The following is a 24,366-nucleotide window of genomic DNA, read 5'->3' on the forward strand; positions in this document are numbered from 1 at the left end:
TCGTTCAGTGTCCTGAATTTGAGCAAGTACTCAATAGTGTTGAACAGGGGTGCGAAACCAATGCCATCATCATGCATCCCCTGCAAACGGTCTTGCCAAACAAATCAAGCTACCATACACCGAGTCCAGGGAGACCGAGCTTTTCACTCGGTTTAACTCAGTTTGAAAAGACTCCAACCCCTTCCCCGTTACATTCAATTCATCCAACCCTGAAAAAAATAAAGTTGGGGGAGACTAAGGAGGAACAAATTAGAACATGGATAGTTAGCTCGTCCTTGGACAAAGATCAAGATTTAGCTAAGTATGAAGGACGGGACTACATGGTATTACAAAGGAAGGACTTCTGGACCTTGAAACCCCGCAGTTGGGTCAATAGCTGCGTAAGTATATGAACTTAATAATGCGTTTTTATTCACTATCTTTATATTGGGGTTTAGCTTTCACTAGTTAAATAAACTGTGCAGGTAATTCAATGGATGTGCTACTCTTTAAACGACACCGACTCATCTAGATTCAAGCGAGATTTCTATTGCGTGTGTCCAGGCATATTGGTAATTACATTCTTCTCATTACAATTTGGAGAAGATTTTATCGGGATTCTTACTATGTTTGTGGGTTTGCAAGAATCCGTCACACGAAATGATAGCCTTGCTTCATTTATTGACGGTGAGAGACCAATTTATGATGGTCTTAGTCCAAGCTTTAGTGAGGATACTAGGTTCTTTGACAAGGCAGTAGCAGCAAAGAGAAACTGGGTGAGTTGCTATTTTGTTTTGAACTGTTTATATCCACCTTGAACCCAGTATTGGTTTATGCGGCTTGTTTATTAGTTTACAACAATTTTTGTCCAATCCCTAACCTGGGCTTCTGATTCAACTAATAATTACATGGTTAAATCTGGAACGGGGGGTCACTGTGGCCAATTTTTTTATGGGTGTTTTTATTTCCATATTTTGGTATTGGGTTTTCCCATGTTATTATGTTGAATGACTTTAGCATACTATGCTGTTGGAATTAGGTTGTCATATAATTCGAGGATGTTTGGTTATTGAATGCTCGAGGGAGATCAATAAGTTTTTTTGGGGTTTTCTTTTTGTTTACTCACGAGACAAACTGAGTCATATGTACTGTTTGCTGCAGTGGTTATTTCCTTATTGTTGGAGGGACCATTGGTGGGTATATGTATTTGAGGTGAATGCGAAGCGCATAGTTATACTTGATAGTTTGCATTCTGTACCAGAAGATGACAAACGAGATAAACTCGATGCATATGTGGTAAGATACTGTACTTCATTTATTCAATATATAGCTATGTTATTTAATTCAATAGGATGTTGTTCCACTATGTTCATTCTATGGTTTTCAGGGGAGACTGTGTGAGGATATGGCAAGCATTGCTATTCCTGGATTCGTTCGGACTCCGTACGGCTCAACTTGTTCCTACGCTAGGGTTCCAAAGCAACCGAACAAGTGAGATAAAAATATAACCCAAATTTGAGGCTTCTTTAGATTTCTTTCAATAATTGGGCGTAGCATGTTAAAATTTGTTCTCATCCTAATTGCAAAAGTAATTTATTTTCCTGTAGCTTTGACTGTGGCATGTGCGTTATTAAATTCATTGAAAGTTGGACAGAAGATCGTGAACTTTACGAATGGGATGAGGTTTGTTAAATAAACATTTTCGCAATTCTCATTATTCGTGCTGTAAAAATATCACTGTAACGATTCTTAACACTAGATCTCCTGATAAATCTACGCACAGGATTCACTCAGTTCATACAAGATGGAGTTGATGCTAGACATAATATATGGCCCACACAATGCATTGGTTCATCAGCTTGTTTCATTATTGAATGAAAGGGCTAAACCTGTTCGTCGCAATGCACCACGGAACAAGAAGAAGGACGTTAGTTCACCATACACTGCACCTAGCACACGGTCATTGATTGAATGTGCGGAGGGATTACCGAAGGGGGCAATGCGCAAAGGGAGGAAGAAGTTGCTTAGTTAGGATTAGTTACAATGAATTGAACTACCAGATTCTACTGAGTTTACTTATTGATGACATGCTTAGGGATTTGTTTTTGTCACATTAGAAAGACTTGATTCCAAGACATATTTTGTTTTTCTACAGTACAATGATTAATCGGTTATGCTACCTAAAAATTATCTATGTTTTTTTATATGTTAGAATCCCGGATTTATCAAGGTTGTTTGGTAAAGTTGCCATATTTGTGCACGCTAAAATAGGTGACCAGTAACCATCCACCAATATAGTTAAACTGAACATCCTATACCTTACTATAATGAACATCCAGTTTAACTAGGTCAAAATCAAAACATAACAACCAAGTGACACACGAATATTAAAGTTAAATTTCGGTGTCAAAATTAAAATTTTTCTATATCAAGGTTAAAAAATTTTAATGCTATTTTTTTATTTTATATTTTTTCAAATAACAACTCTTTCTCCTTCTCTTCTTCTTTTTTTTTGTGTTCATAGTTTTTCTTATTTTACACTCTCATAATTCATAGTTTTTCTTGTTTTACACTCTCATAATTCTTATAGTTTCACCCTCTAAAAAGAATTTAAAAAAAAGAAAAAAATAGAAGGAATTATGCAAATTTTTGTTTCATTTTTTGTTTATCCTTTTTGACAATAAACACAAAAAATTTTTGAAAAAAAAAAGCACATAACTTTATAAAAAAAGACAGAAATTTTGCATGAAAAAAAAAAGAGAAGAAAAAAAATTGTAACATAAAGTTTAAAATTTTAAAAAATTTTGATGTTAAAATTAAAAAATTCTTGTGTGGTTTTACACGTATGTCTTTGAACATATTTTGTTGGGTTTGAGCTAATTTAATTAAAATTAATTGATAAATGTGTAATAAAATTCAATAATTATTTATGTCAAATTTAATTATCATAATAGCTATTTATTTTATAAAAAATATGAAAAAAATGTTTATATAAATATTCTAACCCGATTAAATAATTTTAAAGAAAAGAAATGGATGATATAAAAAAATAATCGTTTTTAAATCAAATATACTAATCGATATTCTTATTTGATCGGAAATATTAGGGAAACTAATATTTTTCGTATATAAAAAAAGAATTGGCTAATATTAATTCAAATAAAACATGATAAGACCTAATATCTTTTTAAAATATATCAAAATTGTATTTCTTTTTATAAAAGATTTAAGTTTGAATTGAATGGTCCTAGTGCGTGGTGAATGAGCTGATTCTGGATTAATGAATTCTCCAGCTCCAGTTACCACGTACAAACTATTTGTTAGAGTTGTCTAATTGACTTTAGTGATGCATAATTTTTAGAGCAATTCCAATTAATAGGTGACCAGTAACCATCCACCAATATAGCTAAACTGAACATCCTATACCTTACTATAATGAACATCCAGTTTAACTAGGTCAAAATCAAAACATAACAACCAAGTGACACACGAATACTAACGGCTAACCATCCATGATGAGAGTAAAAATGAACATCTGATCACCTATGGAAATGAACATTCACTTTAGTACATTAAAAATACGTGAAAACAATGTCTATAACGAACAGCTACGTACCGAAAAACTATACAGTAAAGTATGTAGAAATCAGGTACAACTTTATTAAACTATCTCGTAAATTACAGAATAACCATCAAATATACTCTTTATGCATTAAGTCTACACGAAATAAAAATAGTAAAATGGTTCGTTCTAACAAATGGAAAAAGAGTTCTTGCAATTAATAACATGTGGACGTTTGCAACAGCTGCCTTAGAACTTTGAAACAAACGTGAATCCATACAAACACAGAGATGAGAAAATATACATCATCACAACCTTGTCCAACTAATCCTACTTTTTGTTGAAGGAGCTTAACAAAGACATGAAACCACCGGCTTGGTCGGGAAAATTCAAGCCAGCAATAACACCATGGTTTATATCTTGAAATGCGTGCGGACGAACCACCTACCAAAAATAAAAAAGAATAAGTCCAACAGTTATGTTCTAGGATAGTACTATACCAAATAAACATACAAAGTTGATATTAAGCCAAACATCTACCGGGGATGAATTCTTTTGTTTTCTCCGTCTTGAATTCTTGAAGGACTTCTCAAGGGCATAGCCGAGCCTCTTACTCTTTGGCTTGCCTTTTGTGGTGACCTTCGATGGGCCTTGGATGTCATCAATACCAACATCGTTCGAACTCTGTGAGCCAATGTTGGTCTGGGTATCTGACACGCTCTCGGACCTCTTTTTGGCACGGTGCGCAGCCAACTTGGCCCTTGTTTCTTCCAAAGCAACATGCAGCAATGCTATTTCATCATCGTCACCAACGAACTCTTAAGCAACATTATAGAAGTGTGCACACAGTCCCCTGAATGCAACATGACTCTCATCCGACCGACTGACACCATGGCTACTTTTGACATACGTATGCTTGCGCTTTATCTTCTTGCTCCATCAAGGGAGAACATAACAGGAAGGTACTTTGTATACTTTATACGAATGGAAAACTTCAAGGCAGTGATATCACAACACACCTGAACTCTCAAAAAGATTGCACTCACAACGAAGCTCCTGTGTGGAACGGTCAAAGTGAACATCGTATGGAACACATAGAATAGTATCGTTGACTAGTTTCTCCTCTTCCACCTTCACGCAGACCAATGGACCCTGTTCATCAACTGCAGAAACTCTGCAATTAGCCTTCTTCACAAACTCAATTTGAACATCCCTAAAAATGCTCGTGGTATACTCTTGCTAAAACTGTTTCTCCATAGGCGAGGTCGTTGCACAAGGAATTACCCCCCTCGAGTCTGCAGCATCATCCTCCAGTTCCCTCTGCTCCATGACTCCAAGCACATTGTCATATTCGTGAACAAATTGAACCAAGCTAGTTTTACTGTATAAGTATCCACCGTAGAATGTGTGCATGCTCTCACTCCTTTGCGTACTCCGCATTGCTGCCCAAAATTTACCCTTGAAGTATATTGGGACCCACATGCGTCGGTCATCATATAGATCTACAAGAAATAAATAATCCCAAATTAAGCATAGAAAGCTAACACCAAACATATTACTACACGTGGGAAATGACCATCCACAATCACTGATATATTAAACATCCAAATGTATACTATAATGAACATCCATATAATTGTCATCCAAAATTACTGATAACACTAAACATTGAAATGCCAACTAATTGCAATTAAAGCGTGTGAAGTAATCGTACAGTAACAAACCTGACAGCCATGTGTTGTCATGTAAGTTGTACTCATCTATAAAATCAGCCCACTTATCTTCAAATGACTCCTCGGTCTGAGAGTTCCACACAATGTCGTTTAGGTCACCATACAAAGCTCCGTACCGGCGGTAACCCCCAAGCTTGGAAGGTAACTTATTCATAATATGCCAGATGCACCACCGGTGGCGTGTGTCGGGTAAAGTATTTTTGATCGCACGGTAAATGGATCGACATTGATCGGTTATGATACACTGTGGAGCAGTTTTTATGCACTTCACCCATTGGCTAAAAACCCACTCATAACTTGTGATTTCCTCATTACCCAACAAAGCACAACCGAGGAGGGTCGACTTACCATGGTGGTTGACCCCAACGAACGACACAAACGGTAATCCATGCCTACAAGAAAAACCAACCAGAAGCAAGAAATGCCAATCACGATCGAATAGCGTTTTATCAAGAAAAGGAAAAAAAACCAACTTAACTACTACGTACCTATTTGTACTGTACGTGCTATCAACTGACACGACGTCTCCATAGTATTCATAGGACGCCCTACACCTTGCATCAACCCATACCGCGCTCTTAAATTTACACTCCTCGTCCAACTTCACCGCGTAAAAGAAGTTCGGATTAATGTCCTTCATTCTCATGAAGTAGCTCATCATCTCCCTGACATCCGCATTCACGTTGCTAGTTCAGAGCCTTGCTGTTATATAGTTTCTTAAATCCTTCTCTGAGAATCCCAAGTTAGAGGGGCCACCAGCCTCATTTGACAAAGCAAGGAATGTCTTATTTGGTCGAATCTCAGCCTCATCATTATCCTCGATCACGCACTTCACATGCATGGTCAGCTTCCTATACTCATGGTAGTGCACTGCCTTTCTCGGTGAACAGGGGTGTGAGTGCGTCAAGTCAACCTTGAACAAAACCCAGTCTTGCACGTCTTTATCAAACTTTACATATATCCTTGCCTTGCACCCAGCAGCTGAAATCGTATTCTTCCGTGTTGGTGCTTTAACACGAGACTCGCGGATCCCGTCGCGATTACAGTGTATAGCTTGGTTAACGGGAGCCTTTGTGATCTTGTCAAATGTTGTTGTCTTTATCTTAGTTGCAAATCTAGCTTTCTTTGCATAGGTAACATAAAAGTCATGAGCCATCTGTAACTGAACAAACCGCATTCCAACTCTTGGTATCTCGTCTTCTTGTAGGCAACCATGATCTGGTAACTGTATTTTATATTAATTTGAGAGAAAAATTAAATACCATTAGTTATCAAATCAAACATGAACATTATGACTACACAAAAGTAAGCTAGACTCCAATACCTCATCACCAAGCTCCATATCTTCACTTCCAACATCCGTAACATCCGACAACTGCGTGACCTATAGCTCCAAAACAAACAGAGTACCAAAAGGAGGAATATCCTTATCAAAACTCATTTAAATAAAATCTCTAAAACAATCACCGAAAACACATCAACAGCTACAAATCAAGCCAAGAGAATTATTTTTACATAATTGGTTAATCTATGCAAATGTAGGATACACATAATCATATAATCACATAAGCATGAAAAATATTAAAATAATATGCAGAAAGCATATGAGCATATAACTAAAAAATATGCAGTGAGCATATAAGCATAAAATTACATCATTAAAACACTCATATAAGCATTCCATGGTTAGCATGTTGTAAATACAAGTAGCATTCACTTCAATTCAGTAAACAAATTTAGCCACTACATCACCCTATGGTTATCTATTTTACATACTTGCATGATCATCATGTACGGATAATATACGCACACCATAGATAGAAATGCATTTAGATTAGCATACCAAAAAAATTAAATTATGCTATCTCATCATCCATATAAGCACATGTAGGATACACATAACCATATAATCCCATAAGCATGAAAAATATTAAAATAATATGCAGGAAGCATATGAACATATAACTAAAAAATATGCAGTGAGCATATAAGCATACCATTACATCATTAAAACACTCATATAAGCATTCTATGGTTAGCATGTTGCAAATACAAGTAGCATTCATTTCAATTCAGTAAACAAATTCAGCCACTGCATCACCCTATGGTTATCTATTTTACATACTTGCATGATCATCATGTACGGATAATATACGCACACCATAAATAAAAATGCATTCATATTAGCAAACCAAAAAATTAAATTATGCTATCCCATCATCCATATAAGTACATAAGTCCATAATAGAATGATTAGCAAATAAAGATGCCATTTAACATGAAGACAACATACATATCTATACAAAAACACGTACGAAAATATGCTTCCTGGATATAATCATATAAGCATGAAATGATTAATTAATTTCACCTAGTCCTCAATGCATATAATCATACCATTAAATATAAAACAAACATAAATTTAGTTGCATCTCAACTAATCGATTACAACTGCATGTTTCAATAAACATACAATTAAAGAACTCATTTACATTGTGACTAAACATAAAAATTAAACGCAAAATAAACATCCATGGCAGAATTTGAGGATCCTAATTGCTCACCTTGTTCGACTTGTGACCATGGCCTGCGACATCGCCGGCTAAGTTTTCTTGTTCGTATGATAAATTTTCTGAAACGTCAGAGGCTACACAAACTAACGGTTCAACTATATCTACCTCTATTAATGAATTTCGGGTAGGTGATGTGCATAAAGGAGGACCCTCGCTTGAAACACGCTCTTCTTGCGATTCTGCCATTCTGAAGGAGTCAAAACCGGCTGCGTTCTGTGCGGACGAGAGGGCGGCGCTGGTTGGTTAATTGTTATTGGCGGTGGACTATTCGATCGTAGATGAAGGAGGAAACCGATCAACAGGAGGCAGTGCTGGGCAGTGGACTGCTCTGGGAGGTGGAAAGATACGCATAGGGCAGCCGTGTGATCGTGGAGGAGACCACGCGGGGAGATTCTCGTTTTGACCTAATTAGTTGATTTGAATCTATAATTAAGAGTAATTCTAAATGGTTTTAAATTTCAATTAAACCCCCCATTGTATGCATTGTACAATAAGCTTATTGTTTCCTCATACTTTCCCTTGTTTAAAATATTGTACCTATTGACAATAGAAAAGTTGCAACAATTTATGTATGTGGCTGTGTGCAATGTATATAAATATAACCTTGTTCATTTTTTAAAATACACTAATCAAATGTGTATTTTAATTCTTGAGATTTTCCTATTCAAGAGACTTGAGAATTTTTTATTATTGCTAAATAAAAAATTCATAGGTTTCATTATATCTTAAAAGAGTATTTTCATCAATTTTATGACAACTAAATGTGAGAACAAGTATTTCTCTAAAAAAATAATAATCATGCCTTAAAACTAAAATACAATCAAAGGTTTGTCATCTTCTTAATTATAATTACCTAACAATAAATACTAAATTAAAAAATTAAATTAAATAAATCAATCCGTCAGAGAATTCTATAGAAGAATACAATATCTCTAGAGATTAATAATGAAGCAGAAGCTCAGAATAAAGAAGTGGAAGATAAGTCAAAGAAGAAGCTTCAAACATAGAAAGAGAAGAGGGTGTTGTAGGGTCCACTATCTCATTCAAATATGCAACTTGTAAAACATTTTTGTGGCGATGGAATAAATGATTGGAGGGCACATTTTTTGCACTATAGTTAAGCAAGTGCTGACTGCTGAGACTGCTTTATTTGCAGAAAACGGTAACAACTAAGAACGTTATCCGCAACAACCACCTACCTACCCTCTTTTGTCTTTTCTTTTCTGTTCAAATCCAACTTCTATTCGATTCTTTCAGCTCTAACTAACTCAATTCAGATATTCATCCAATCAAGAAACAAAAGCCATGGAGGATGATTGTTTGTACAAAAATCCAACGGCGCCCATTGAAGCGCGCGTCAAGGACCTTCTTTCCCGGATGACTCTGCAGGAGAAGATTGGTCAGATGACTCAGATCGAGCGTAGTTTTGCTACCCCTTTTGCCCTCTCACATTTCTCCATTGGTACTTTCTTACTTACTTACCCCTTCCTCAATTGACTTTGAGTGTGTCACTTACAAGTGTGTGCTTTCATGTTTTGGGTGGAAAATGTAACTAATCCCCTAAATTATGAATGGTTGTTTATTTGTACTCTATAGACATGATACATAACAGGATTGCGCATGTAACCGATCATACCTGGCTGATGTTGCTTCTTTTTCTTTGTGTACTTTATGGTTCAAACTTTTCAAGTGAAGACGATAATTGAGAACTGTAAGATGGTTTGACATAGATGACTAAATTGCCTGACATATCACGTGTCTGATATTTTAACTATCATCTTCAGACATTTTCGTGTGAGTAGCCATCTTCAAGATATGCCATTTGATGTTTTGAAGTTGTTAAATGGTGCCAAAAATAAAAGAAATGTTGACAAAATGTCGCTTTGCATCACTTGACAACTTCAGGTGTTAAATTGCACATTTTGCAAGTTTATGGTCTAAAGTGCACGTGAGACAAAGTTTATGGGTTAATTGCATTTTAACTACATTTTGTTCAGGCTTTAATTTGATCATTTTAGATACTTTTGAGTTTTGAGGGACCTTCATTGAGACTGTTCCTTGACAAATTGGGAATTTTGATGTTTGTATACGTTTGTGACTTTGTATTCGGTGTTGAATTGATGAAGTAGCAATGAACTTGTTGGAAGTTGAAATGATTTTGACTTGAGTTACCCAATTGAATGTGTGTCTTAAAAGTCAGAACCTTGACCTCTACGTGTATGTAAGTTTTAGCCCTCCTTTTTTTTCTTTCATAAGCTTTGAAGTTGTTGGAAATTGAAAGAAGTTTGAGGGACCCCAATTGAAAACGCTTCATAAATAATGAGAATTTCGATGTCTGTGTGTATATTTATCGGTCCATTTGTGCAAGCTTTGAACTTTTTGAACAAGTTTGAGGGACCTCAATTGAGAAGGTTTCTCGCATAAAAAGATAAAAAGGAAATTTGATGTGTGTATCTTTGTGCTTACATCTTCTGCTAGCTCTGGGATAGTTGGGAGTTGAAACGATTTCAGGGTACCCCAAATTGAGAGCTTGTCTTAGAAATGGGAACTTTGATGTCCCCGTGTGTGCTTGTGGTGTTTTGGACTTGATCCTTTGTTGGCATTTGACTACATGTTCATTTATAGGCAGCGTACTTAATTCTGGAGGCAGCATACCTTTTGAAAATGCTCGTTCATCGGATTGGGCTGATATGGTTGATGGCTTTCAAAAATCGGCTCTCAAGTCAAGGCTTGGAATACCAATCATCTACGGGCTTGATGCAGTTCATGGTAATAATAATGTTTATGGTGCAACCATATTTCCTCACAATGTTGGCCTCGGAGCTACTAGGTTTGTATGCACTTTTCCTGTCCTTTTTAGAACTCAATTAGCATATGAATTTAATACTTTTACACTGGGCAGCGGTTAAAGAGTAAAGCAGTATGGCATGAAGTAATTATGTGGTTTTATTGTTTGACTATTTTTGAGAAAACAATGCATAATTATGAGAAAAGAACAATTGATCAGGGGTTTCATTTGACAGGACTGCATGTTAGTCTGTCATTTTTAAATATGTTTAGTCAACAGTAGCCGACACTAATAATCGTATTTCTTATACTGGAGAGATGGGAATGTTCTATAAGATATTGTTTTCAAAGCTTCTTGATATGTTGATAATGTGGATTAAAATGCTGTTCAACAATGTTCATTCATACAAAATATAAATGTGATATTGAGTTGATAAAGTGATACAAAGTTCAATAGTTGTAATTTGTAAACAAATACTCAGTTACACATTCATTTAGATCCCTACAATTTGGAAGAGTGTGATTAGGTCCCTATATTGAATACAAATTTTCAATTAGGTTCTAATAGTCTAAACTTTCTAATTAGCCCCTCCATTGTACAAAGTTTGTTTTAACAACCAGGTTCCCTTGGTTTAAAAATTTTGTAGTCAAAACCCTATAAACCTCTTTTAGGAGTTTTACAATATAGGGATCTTAGCTGGGAGAAAACATTACATTAGATGTAGAATCCCCCTGAAATCAATTTCGGATTTTAACTGGTGGAATTCTTGTAGAGATGCTGATATAGCTGAAAGAATTGGAGCCGCTACAGCACTCGAAGTTAGAGCAAGTGGAGCTCACTATACCTTTGCTCCTTGTGTGGCAGTAAGGCACTGCATTCAACTAGCAATTCTATGCATAGATGTGTTATGCTTTTGCGAATTTGCATTGCTATGGTGCACTGATTTACATGTTTCAAACAGCAGATAAAAGAAGTAAAATATATTAACTCTTGCATCTTTCTTTTATTTTTATTTTCATTAAAAGGTACTTGGTTAAATATACAGGTCTGCAAAGATCCTAGATGGGGAAGATGCTATGAGAGTTATGGTGAAGACACCGAAATAGTCAGAAAGATGACTTCCATCGTTTCGGGTTTGCAGGGCAAGCCACCTGAAGGACATGAACATGGATACCCTTTTGTAGCTGGAAGGTACCACCATACTACTGTACTAGGAAAAACTACAAAAGTTTCAAGCTAATGATATTTTGTAACAGATTATCCAATTTGTATATTTTTTTTAATTTATTCAATTTTCTCATGTCATGAACTGACCATTACTTTTTATGTCAAATTGTTCATGTTATGTACAATTTATTCTTCAGGAACAACGTTGTTGCATGTGCCAAGCATTTTGTCGGAGATGGCGGTACTTCTAAAGGTGAAAACGAGGGAAATACTATATTATCATATGAAGAATTAGAGAGAATCCACATGGCACCTTACTTAGACTGCATTTCCCAGGGAGTTTCAACGGTTATGGCATCCTATTCTAGCTGGAATGGGCGCAAACTCCATGCTGACCGTTTTCTTTTGACTAAAATCTTGAAAGAAAGGCTAGGTTTTAAGGTAAAACAACTCAAACAATATTCTCATTATAACTAGCTAATGTTACACATTTGCAGTTATTTGGTAAATGTAGAAATCGTTTCTCATTTTTCTTATTCAAAACACAGGGACCCTTATTGTTATCTTATTTCCATTAATAGATTATAGATAAGAAAATCATTTAAAAGCCCCCACCTAACAATCAAGCTTTGTTGAAATTTCATCAACTAAGTGGTTAGGAATTTAATCCATGCTTAGATTGAAGTTGCACATGTGGACTCATTGGGATATAAAATCGTTCGCGGGCCTCTACAAGGAGAGTTGGTTTTTGACATGGTATCAAGGTTTCTTTGACCAATTGATCAAATAATTCGATTCTTGCCTCCCACATTTTCTAGATATAGGTTGAATTTTTAGACCAATTGATCTTAAGAAATGGGTTAGCACATAATCTATCATTCAAATTCAAAGGTCTTGATGTGAAGAGGCATGTTAATAAAACCATTTATACGTCTTACACTGAGAATTTGAAAGTTGGTCCTTTATAGCAAAACCTGTATATAAGTCTAAGTTGCCAGGAGTTCAATCCTTGCAATCCTTATACTTCTCATGAAAGATAAACTGTTGTCCACACTTCAATGCCCAATGGATCTTGCATATAGGGGTATGATTGATATAAAAATGGATTTATGAGCCTCCATATATCAATACACTTTTTTTTTGCCTTATATTTTGTTTCTTCGTTTGATTATAGCACTTTTATTTTAACTATACTGCTGCTGTTATATAGGGCTTTTTGATTTCTGACTGGGAGGGACTTGATCGTCTTTGCCATCCTCATGGATCAAATTATCCCTACTGCATTAAATCTGCTGTCAATGCTGGAATTGACATGGTATAGATCTTCAACAAGTGGAATTTTTTACTAGAACTTTTTGAATTTGTTCATTTATTTAAGATTACATACAGGTAATGGTGGGTTTACAATTTGAACCATTCATTGAAGATTTGACCTCTCTTGTTAAATCGGGGGAAGTACCAATAAGCAGAATTGATGATGCTGTTGAGCGAATTTTGAGAGTGAAGTTCGCCGCTGGTCTTTTTGAATTTCCTTTTAGTGACAGATCTTTGCTAGATACGGTTGGATGCAATGTAAGAAAATAATCTCTTTGACCCTTTCTAAGTTGATTTCTATTTCATGATTCAAATATCAACATCATTGTAGGTAATTGTGTAAACTATTGCTGCTTAACTATGTCTATATTTAAATAAAGTCAAGTGAGCAATAGTTAGAAAATTAGTTCTAACTTTGTTTTCCCTTATTGTTTAGCAACATAGAGATCTAGCACGCGAAGCAGTTCGAAAGTCCTTGGTTCTGTTGAAAAATGGAAAAGATATTAGCAAACCCTTTCTTCCATTGGATAGGAAAGCAAAGAGAATCCTTGTTGCTGGGACTCATGCCGATGATCTTGGATTTCAGTGTGGAGGTTGGACGAAAACTTGGTATGGATGTAGTGGGAGGATTACCATTGGTAAGCCATTGATTTCGTTGCTTTTCCCACATATTTTGTTTCCTCTGAAAATCTGAGAACCTTTGTTGCCTTCTCAACAATACTGAAGTACTACTTTGCTCATTGCTTCATTAACTAACAAATCTAGAAATTCATTTACTCCATCTATTCCCAAGTTTCAATATTAGTTTTCTAGTAGGGATTGTCCTATACTCATACTTATGATAGCAGTTAAAATTGATTTATACATATGATTACGTTCTTATGTTACAAATGTCTTACACCGACCGTTTTAGGGACGACAATCTTGGATGCTGTCAAGGCAACAGTGGGAGCTGAAACTGAAGTTATTTACGAGAAGGTCCCATCGAAAGACACCATAAACAGTAATGAGTTCTCATTTGCAATTGTAGCTGTTGGTGAACCTCCTTATGCAGAGTCCTTGGGTGACAATTCTGAGCTTAAAATCCCCTTCAATGGACCTGACATTATAAGCTTAGTTGCTGAACAAATCCCAACATTGGTTATTCTGATATCCGGGAGACCCTTACTCTTAGAGCCACAGTTGTTGGAAAAGATAGATGCACTTGTTGCTGCTTGGTTGCCTGGTTCCGAAGCACTGGGAATCACGGACGTTATCTTTGGCGATCATGACTTCAAGGGTCAATTACCAGTGACTTGGATTCGAAGTGTTGAACAGCTCGATCAACCAACCAATAGAGTTAGTTCACAAGAACCCTTGTTTCCTCTTGGTTTCGGCCTGACATATAAATAGGAGAATTTACATAATTGCTTAAGTACACCAAAGATATAGCAGGGACTCTGTAATAGTGAATGGTATTGGTGCTCCATAGGGAATATTAATTAGTTAATCCATATTATCAATATATTATAATTGGTCCCCTTGGTTCAGTACTTCAGTTCAGATGGGGAGAAATTATTATAGAGCTTATAAGGTCTTTAAACTGATCATACTTAATTGAGATATTAATAATATAAGATGGTTGTCTTTCATATGCTATGGCCTCTTCATTGTGAAGCAGTTTGAAAATCCTTTGTTCTTGTTTTGTTAGTAGAAAGTGCAAATGATCCTTGGAAGATTTTTCTTCCACCAAGAATTCCCCTTACTCATCCTGATGATCTTAGTTTTCAATATTGACTTGCTGTTGCATTTCCAGTTTGAAAGATGAAGAATATGTTTTTATTATCTAAGTATGAGTTTTTCTTAATTCTTGTTAAAAAGCTAGAACGAATTTCAAGTATTTCAAGAATATTGGTATTTTTCAATGATTTTAGCAATTAATTTCAATTATATATAAATTTTATGATTGAGATCAACAACTAAAATCATTGAAATATTAGTATTTTTGGAATACCTGAATATTTTCTAAAAGGTTAAGACATTGGAATTCACAAGTGCACATATACATTTGGTTGATGTATTGTTCTGACTTATTTTCAGCCCTTTGTTCTGACATATTAGGGTTATGTATTATTAGCTTACTGTTATATAATAAGGTTAAGGTATGTTGCATTTTATTTATTTTTATTTTTTTTTAAATTTTAAAGTAGATCCACATGCTAAGTCTTCTATAATTGGAACTCTGACAGAGTAGCAATATGTGAATATTCTTATATACATGGCATTATTCCTTTTTCCACTTGTGTAGTGTCTAAGGTAGATGCTGACAAAATGTCTATAGTGGCTACTCTGATAGCTAGGTGACCCTTGTTCTTAGGGCTATGGCCTATGGCTGATGGAGAAAATAATGCTCTTGTTTCTGGTTGGGATCTTGATTACAAGTGCCAACTATTGGTGACTTGATTCAAAAAGTTGAACAGTTTGATCAACCAGTTGAAGTTAAAATTGATGACAAATTACAATGACTTTCCTTTTAAGGTATGGTAAATGTTCAAATTTACTGTGTTTCTCTCTTCTTGTTCAGGTGACTTTGAGTCATTGGTTTTTCTAAACCACTCTTTAGAAGATGTTAGTGTTATGTTTAGAGGAATATTTAGTCTTATGTTCTATATGAAATACAAGAGGTAATAAATGTTAAGATTTATTTTTGAAATGGATTCATTTGGGTGTAATGCACTAAAATGAAATTTGGGATGATTTACTTTAGTATGGTATCTTCTGCTTTTGATAGGGTTTGAGAAAATTCAACACTAGCATGTATCTAACTTAGTTTACTATACAGAAGCAAAAAAAATGTTTTTTGCTAATTGTCAAATACATAAAATTCGGGATTTGGATCCTCTAAATTTTGAGTTTTACTTTAGAGAGTAAAGTTTGATCTCTCACCATTTATTTCATAAGTGGGACCAAGAGAAAATATGAGAGAGAAACCATTTAAGGGTGAGAGATCAAACTTTACTCTCTAAAGTGAAATTCAAAAGGGTAAAGTACTAAATTAGTCCCCTATATTTGGGCGTAATTTTGTTTTGATCCTTAAGGTTTAAAGTGTCCTATTTGAATTCAAAAATGTTTCATTTAGTATCAATTTAGTCCCACAGTGAGGTCAAAGTTAAATAATTAAAGAAATGTCCTACATAACAACAGTACAAGAACAAAATCGATAATCTAGAGAACATGTACAAGCTCCAGAGGCACAAAATCAAACGTTGATGCTTCAATACATTTATTTATTATTTTTCTTATAATATAAATAAAATATTTTCTATAGAACTAAAGAGAATGATAAATAAATGTATTGATGCATCAACGGTTGATTTTGTGCCTCTGAAGCTTGTACATGTTCTCCAGATTATCGATTTTGTTTTTGTACTGTTGTTATGTAGGACATTCCGTTAATTATTTAAATTTGGCCTCACTGTGGGACTAAATTGATGCTAAATGAAACTTTTTTTGATTCAAATAGGACACTTTATACCTTAAGGACTAAAACAGAATTACGCTCAAACATAGGGGACCAATTTAATACTTTACCCAATTCAAAATTTAGAGGATCCAAATCCTAAAATTCGTATTCTCGTATTTTATTCAGAGTTTTTATTTTGAAATATTATATCAAATTTAGATCTATATCTAAATTTTTTAGCTACTAAATAATATACTATTACTTTATTTTTTAGAAAAAAAAAAAAGAATGCATTTTTCTCAAAAATAGAGAATGGAGATTTAGAATTTAGTATTTAAAGAAAAAAAAATTAATAATACTAATTGAGTTACATAAAGGAATGATTAGGAGAAAAAGAATGTCCTTTACACACAAGACTTTGTTCAACTTTGGGTCCCATGTCATATGCAAATGAACACATTAAAATATTTCACATGGGAAATTTCAATTCATACTCAACTTGGTAGACCTCATAATCTTATTGAGAAGACACCATCTTTTACCCTTCTATTTGTCCACAATCACTAGACTCCTAATCATGAACTCTGTTCCTCAATGCTCAATATTCTGGTTTATTCCCATTATGGGGATATATGATATCTTTTTAAGATACAAATTGCATTAACCAATGAAATTGAGATTTGATGCACCAGCTTTCCGTCCTCTTCAACTTCCTTATCAATGTGTAACATAAGTCCTAATAATAAAAAGGTAGAAACTCAGGTGGAGTTGACTTTATGTGAAGTTAATAGTTGAGAACTGTTAGATGGTTTGACTAATTTGATTAAATTTTCATCTAACAGCTCTCAACTATCAACTTCACGTGAAGTCGACTACACCTGAGTTTCCACCTAATAAAAAATAACACCATGCCTTAGATTCTAGGACAATTGAAAGCATAGTGAGAATCCTACCCATTTCTCTCATAGCCACTTTAGAAAAAAGGACTTTGTGATCAAAATGCTAGTTGCAAAGACTTTGAGCTTTGTTGACCCCCCATGAAAAGGACAAGAGCTTTGTTACCAAATTTTTATTTTTTAACCTTCTTTTTTTTTTTTTTTTGGTAGGACTAAAACTTTGATTAAGGGGAAAAAGCTTGTCTTAATTTTAGAGTAAGGACATCTAAGTTATAATTTTTGTACTTTCAAGATAGAAGGACATTAAGAACATGTTTTGATGAAGAGTTTTAAATTAATTTATGAAAAAAAAAAAAAAAAAGAGAGAAACTAAAGAGGCATCTCTACTATCCGAATATATCTTTCTTTTCTGTTTTAGGACAAGAACTAAACACATAAGGCTAATATGATTCACAATATCTTAGGTAGCATGTAATTATGCTTGTAACTGTTTGATTCTCCACTAAAATACTTATTCTATATTATTTAATTAGATGCTTAATCCTCCATCATACACCAAAAAGAAAATTGTATTGTAGTTACTACAAACAATGTGGTTAGAAATGGTGCTAAGTGTTGATGGAAATGAGGAATAAAGTGTCCAAGCTACTTTTTAATTCCACTTGCAAAGAAAAAAAATAAATAAAAGGTGACACTTTCAAATTGAAAAGGATGGTGGTTGGTCTTGTCACATATTATATGAAAAAAGAAAAATTGAAAACCGACTTGGAGGCCCACGTGGCAGATACTGCCATGCAATGTGTTTGTTTTTATTAGAATTAGGGTTTGCATATACAAGATATTTTTTTTAGCCAAGTTGCAAAGGGATAAAAACAAAGGGCCATCTTAAAAATTGAACAAATTATTTTTGGAATTTCATTGAAATAATTGACAATAAAGTTAGCAAAAAAGAGTGAAAGTACTCTATTACTTTCATAAAGGTTTACAATTTTTCTTTTTCTTTTTCTTTTTCTTTTTCTTTCCAAAGATTAATTGTTGCAATTTTTGTTGTTGGTTAATGCGTCATGCACCTTGTGTATCATAAACATCGTTCAACAGGAAAATAAATAAAAGTGAAACTGTAGTAGAAAGTAACACATTGGTTTCAATAAATTTAAAATAGAGTAACCTATAAAAAAAGACATCCTTGAATTATTAAACTACCGAACAACGTATTTTTTAAATTTATTAATGATAAAATACTTTCATAATTTTTTTAAATATGATAAAAATAACAAAAAAGTACAATTTTTATAAATAGCAAATGAGTTTTATATTTGACAAATTACTTGTGTATTTAACTTTTTTTTAAGAATATTTGAATAACTATTTAAAAAATATATGCAAAAAGTCAAACCAAAATTCAATCTCTAGATTTTTGTTAATTTTTTAAAAGTATTTTTGAATATTGACAAAAAAAAGACTTGTAAAAAAAATATATTTAGCGTATAATTATTAAATTTTAACATAAAAATATTTTATTTTTATAATTATGTTTACAAAAAAATCATATCAAAATTCAAGTCCTTTATGAGAGTTATATATTTAATAATTAAGTACTTTATTGTATTTTAAAATATTTAAAAAAAAATTGTCGAGTTAACAAATTTAAATGATACTTTTATCAAACAATTTAATAATTTAGAGACATTTTTAATAGTTTATTACTCCTCAAAATTTCCAACTTCATGTTCTTGCACAATTTTACTATAAAGTCCACTAAGCTGAACCGTCCAATATTCAATCATTCATTACTTTTATGAACCAATGGCATTGTTCATACTTTGTCCTTAAGTGAGTAAAATAAATAGAAATAATCTAATCATATATACAATCATAATTTAATTTGTTCATAGAAAGAAGGAAAGCTAATATTAAGTGATGATTTATGCATCTCCAATCAAATGCACATAATAATATGTGCACTTTATATACCAGTCAATTTCCCCACCTTCTTCAAATTTGCAAATTGACCACTTGAACTCATTTTAATAATCAATTGTTAAAAATAATAATATAAACTTATCAAGCTTTAGAGGTCAAACCGTCAAATTAAAGTAATATATTCCAGAGAGATATAATACATTTATTTTCTCTAAAACAAAAATAATTTTATTGTTTTCGTTGTTTTTTTCTTAACAAAAAATTTAAAATAGAAAATATTAAAAAATAAAAATTAAAACACAAATGAATCAAACCTTTAAAAACTTAAAATGTGTTTAGTTTGTGTTTATACTTTTAATATTTTTTGTTTTTTGAATTTTATGAAAAAAATAAAAATAAAAAATAAAATTTTATTATTTTTACCATTTTTATTTTCTTTTATAAAATTCAAAAAATAAAAAATATTAAAAATAAAAACGTAAACCAAATGCATTCTTAGAATCTTCCGTATTATACCTTAAAATTTGGAGTTAAATCTATCCTAAACTCTAACGGCTCATTTTTATTGATATGGAGGTTTTGTGTGTGTTATCTAGATATGGATGCATGAGAGCACAATACAGATATGTGGGGCAGCTTTTTTGCTAATGTCAGGTCCAACAACTCGGATGGTGCGAGTTGTTTGAGCGTCCTGTTTTGCACAGCAAATCGGTAGGTCCGATTTGAGGAGGAAGAGATGATGAAATTCTGGATGATGAAAATCGTACCATCTGAGTTGTTAGTAGTGTTATTTTTTTTGTGTTGTGTTATGAAATCGGAGGGTCCGACATGCATTTTTTTATTATTTGTTTGAATTTAGTAGAAGTAATCGCATGGTCCGATTTGGTTGGGACTTTAAATAAAAGTTGGTGAAAACTGGATCAGAACAACCACTCTCGCATCTTCTTCTTCTCCTTCTTCAACGGTCCTTCTGGTTTTTAGTTTAGTTCCTCTGTTTCGTTACTTGTTTAGTAAAGGAGCCAAAAATCTAAAACTCAAGTTTATGAGCTTGTTAATGTGATTGAGAGAAATGAGTGACAGAGTGTTATTGAAAGTGTATTATTTTGGTCAGATTTTGTTATAAACATCTGAAGGAGTAACATTTGTTTGTGAAAATCCATTAGATTTGGTGATTCCTTTTACAATCTCATTTGAAGAGCTCAAAGGTGTGATCTGTGAAAAGATTCATTCTGAGAGGGCAAGAAGGATATCATGTATTCTATACAGAAATCCTATACAAGTGTTTGGTGGATTCGTCCAGTTTCAAACGAAATATGTAACGGATGAAGCGAGCATGCAAGATATGTTTTCCATGTATATTGAAAATCGGAGTCAACTCTCGTTCATCGAGTTGTATGTTGAGTTTGAGCAATCTGAGGCCGACCGGAATATTCTACGGGAGGATTACAATAGCGACAGTGAAGAAGAGTTCTAAAGCAACTACGAAGTTGTTGGTCCAGATGGAGATGAGGTTCAAGGTGACGGAGCTATGGCTCCGGATGTGTCTGATGTGGCAACTGCTCTGGCAAACGATGTGCCGTTTGAGGAGCCATCATTTATGCGAGTTTTGGATTTGGAAGCCATGCATGTTCCGGAGTTTTCGGATTATATCAATGCAGGTACGTAATTCTCCATAATTATACGAAAGATTGGAATTTTTTATTAATTTATCTTGATAGTTGGATCAAGTAGCTAACTTAGGTTTGAAAATATACTCTATCAGTATTTCTTTTTGTTTACCTATTTGTGTATTTAACTCTAAGATAATAAATTTATAAGAGAGTTATTGATTTAGTTAAATATAAATTAGAATTTATTGGTTAAGTAGTAAACTAGTTAAATATTCGTTAGTATTTATGAGTTAATTTAGTAAATTAAGTAATTATAAATTGGAATTTATTAGTAAATTAGTTTAATTAAAATTGGTTAAATTGAAATTTATTAAGTAAATATAAGTAAATTAGTTAAATTAAAATTTGTTAAATTGGTTAAATTTAGTTAAATTAAAATTAAGTCAATATAAATAGGAATTTATTAGTAAATTAAGTAAATATAACTAGTAAATTAGTTTAATTAAAATTGGTTAAATAGAAAGTTATTAAGTCAATATAAGTAAGTTAGTTAAATTAAAATTTGTTAAATTTTTAAATTTAGTTAAATTAAATTTAAGTCAATATAAATAGAAATTTATTAGTAAATTAAGTAAATATAACTAGTAAATTAGTTTAATTAAAATTGGTTAAATTCGAAGTTATTAAGTCAATATAAGTAAGTTAGTTAAATTGAAATTTGTTAAATTTATTTAAATTAAAATTAAGTGAATATAAATAAGAATTTATTAGTTAATTAAGTAAATATAACTAGTAAATTAGTTAAATTAAAATTAGTATCTGTTAGTAGATTAGTTGAATACAAATAAGTATTTGTTAGTAAATTAGTTAAATATAAATAGTTTGGAGGGTTTTATTATAATTGATGCAGTAAAAATTTGTTTTACCTTTATTTTCGAATGTTTAAATATTTGTGTTTTTAAAATTGGTTGTATGGCTGTTCTGGTGGCAGAAATTTCTTTTGTCGCAGATGGTGAATTTGCCGTTGGGATGGAATTCAGTTACAGGGAAGCTGTTATTAAAGCGATAAAAGAGTATACTATACGAAGAAGCGTAGATTACCGGGTGTATGAGTCTGAGCCGTTGATATTTTATGCGAAGTGTACACAGTATGGGTCAGGGTGTGATTGGCTTATCCGGGTTAGCATGATCAGCCGGAAGTACTGTTGGGTTGTAAGGAGGTATAATGGCAGTCACACATGTATCAGAGCCACAATTTCTCACGATCATTCTAAGCTGGATTCGACCACGATTGCAGAAGCAATTAAGCCGTTGGTTGAGGCTGACCCCGCCTTAAAGGTAAAATCGGTTATAGCAGAGGTGCAATCGAAGTTCAATTACACTGTTAGTTATCGGAAAGCATGGTTGGCTAAGCAAAAAGCAGTGAAAAAAATATTTGGAGGCTGGGAGGCATCGTACGAAGCGTTGCCTATATAGTTTGAGGCCATGTGTCACAAGGAGCCGTCAGCTGTTGTTCATTTTGAGACTATGTCTGCATATCAAGGCAATGACTTTGTGACTGATATTCGGGTATTGCATCGTGTCTTTTGGAGTTATTACCCCTGCATTAGAGCTTTCAGACATTGTAAGCCAGTTGTCCAGGTGGATGGGACTCACTTGTACGGAAAGTACAAGGGTTGTCTACTAGTGGCAGTGTCACAGGATGGCAACAACAATATCGTCCCAATTGCGTTTGCAATTGTGGAGGGAGAGACTTCAGATGCGTGGCACTTTTTTCTGAGTAACCTTCGTCCCGATCAGCAACATAATATGGCACTTCACATACCTCTGTATACTTAATTCATCAATCAACTGAATATTTTCTTTTAGATCCCGCAGCCAAGTCAGTTTTATGCAGCATCCTCTACACTCTGACTTACGCGGTGCCACTCCAAATTGATGCAAACATTTTGCCTCCAACGCTGAGAAACTACTCATTGTCATCCCAGTAACTGGAAGACCATTCGTCGGGAGACCAAGAATTAAAGCCACGTTTTCAAGAGTTACGGCACACTCACCAATTAGAAGGTGAAACGTATGTGTATCTGGGTGCCACCGTTCTATTAGAGCATTCACGAGTGCTTTCTGATTTTGTACGACACCAATTTGAGATGCATGATAGAATCCAGTAACTCGTAAATAGTCCTCCACCCGATCGTTGTACCGATCCGGCAGAACTGGATGGTCACAGGTCAACATTCTTAATTTCTACAAAAAACATAACAAGTTATTAGTCAACTCACAAACTATTGCTAACACAACAAATATTCACAACTAACTCAACAACAAATATTACTTAAAACCAAACATCTGTTATAAATTATTTGACTTAACTTGACTAAAACAAATAATTACTACTTTCAAAATGAATTATTAATAACATTAACTAATAGATACAAATACATAGATTCATAATACATACATATACATACTTTCCTACTCAAATCTCAATAAAATTAGTAAATTAGAGATGCTGTTTTTTTTTATTTACGATATATCAATAATTTTTGTAATATATAACATTATTATTATCTGTTTTATTAATTACCTATTAGCTATTACTTAAATAAATTTAAACATATATTTTGAAATTTTAAAAAATATTAATAATTATTGTCAATATCTTCTTAAATTCATTTTCTAATAACAATAATAATTAACTTTTCTAACAATGATAATTACAATTAACTACAATAAAATAACATACTTTTATAAATTAATACTAATAATCATTCAGTTCTTATTCACCGACTATGTCCAACTGTTCATTGTAGTCACAATAATATTAAATAATATCGTAACAATTATAAATAATTAAAAATTTATAAAATTTTTCAAAAAACAAATTGTATCCAAAAATTAATAACAATTCGGTTTAAATTTTATAATTTATTTTCTAAATATTTTAATATTTCACTTCTTCGAAAATTTTAAAAATTATAAAAAAATATTAAACAAATTAAAAAAAATATTGTGTTTCTTTCTTTTAAACTGCAACAACAAGAATCGTATATAGCATCATCATTGTAACACACTAACAATAATAATAATTAACACACTAACAATATTAATTTTTATACACAAATAGTAAAAAAATAAAAAAAAATTAAAATTACTCCTAATCATTCTAATGTATATTTCTAAGCTCAGATCCTAACAATAATAATAACAACTAAATTTTTAACAATAATAACTATAATTATAAAAATTAAAAAAATTTTAAACAAACTTACATAATCTGGAAAACTGAGATAGTGCATAATATGAAGTTTAGGGCGATCAACATCTTTAATTTTATTTTTTCTTGACATTTTTCTATTCACTCCACCATGCAAACCCA

At 33.0% G+C, this 24,366-nt stretch overlaps 1 protein-coding gene across 2 annotated transcripts; it reads left to right on the plus strand.

Moving 5' to 3' along the window:
• Window positions 1-8,791: 8,791 nt before the first annotated feature.
• Window positions 8,792-14,747, plus strand: LOC112720028 (uncharacterized). Of its 2 annotated transcripts, none has more exons than XM_025770825.3 (10): window positions 8,792-9,009; window positions 9,142-9,309; window positions 10,473-10,677; window positions 11,408-11,498; window positions 11,681-11,826; window positions 12,000-12,243; window positions 13,013-13,117; window positions 13,192-13,374; window positions 13,553-13,754; window positions 14,030-14,747. In XM_025770825.3, the coding sequence occupies exons 1-10, from the start codon at window positions 8,934-8,936 to the stop codon at window positions 14,506-14,508; spliced, it is 1,899 nt and encodes a 632-aa protein (XP_025626610.1). In that variant the 5' UTR covers window positions 8,792-8,933; the 3' UTR covers window positions 14,509-14,747. The 2 variants fall into 2 exon arrangements, with proteins under 2 accessions (XP_025626610.1, XP_029145924.1); XM_029290091.2 differs by having other exon boundaries at window positions 8,795-9,009; window positions 9,125-9,309.
• The last annotated feature ends 9,619 nt before the right edge of the window (window positions 14,748-24,366 follow it).

This window comes from Arachis hypogaea, chromosome 11, assembly GCF_003086295.3.
Source record: "Arachis hypogaea cultivar Tifrunner chromosome 11, arahy.Tifrunner.gnm2.J5K5, whole genome shotgun sequence".
Taxonomy (NCBI): Eukaryota; Viridiplantae; Streptophyta; class Magnoliopsida; order Fabales; family Fabaceae; genus Arachis; species Arachis hypogaea.

What these genes read in the sequence shown, in the direction of transcription:
- LOC112720028 (XM_025770825.3), top strand. Translation starts at nt 8,934, where the DNA reads ATGATTGGAGGGCACATTTTTTGCACTATAGTTAAGCAAGTGCTGACT. An exon ending in GTTGGCCTCGGAGCTACTAG is followed by an intron (nt 10,678 to 11,407) that starts GTTTGTATGCAC and finishes GAATTCTTGTAG; the next exon opens with AGATGCTGATATAGCTGAAA. An exon ending in CCTTTGCTCCTTGTGTGGCA is followed by an intron (nt 11,499 to 11,680) that starts GTAAGGCACTGC and finishes TTAAATATACAG; the next exon opens with GTCTGCAAAGATCCTAGATG.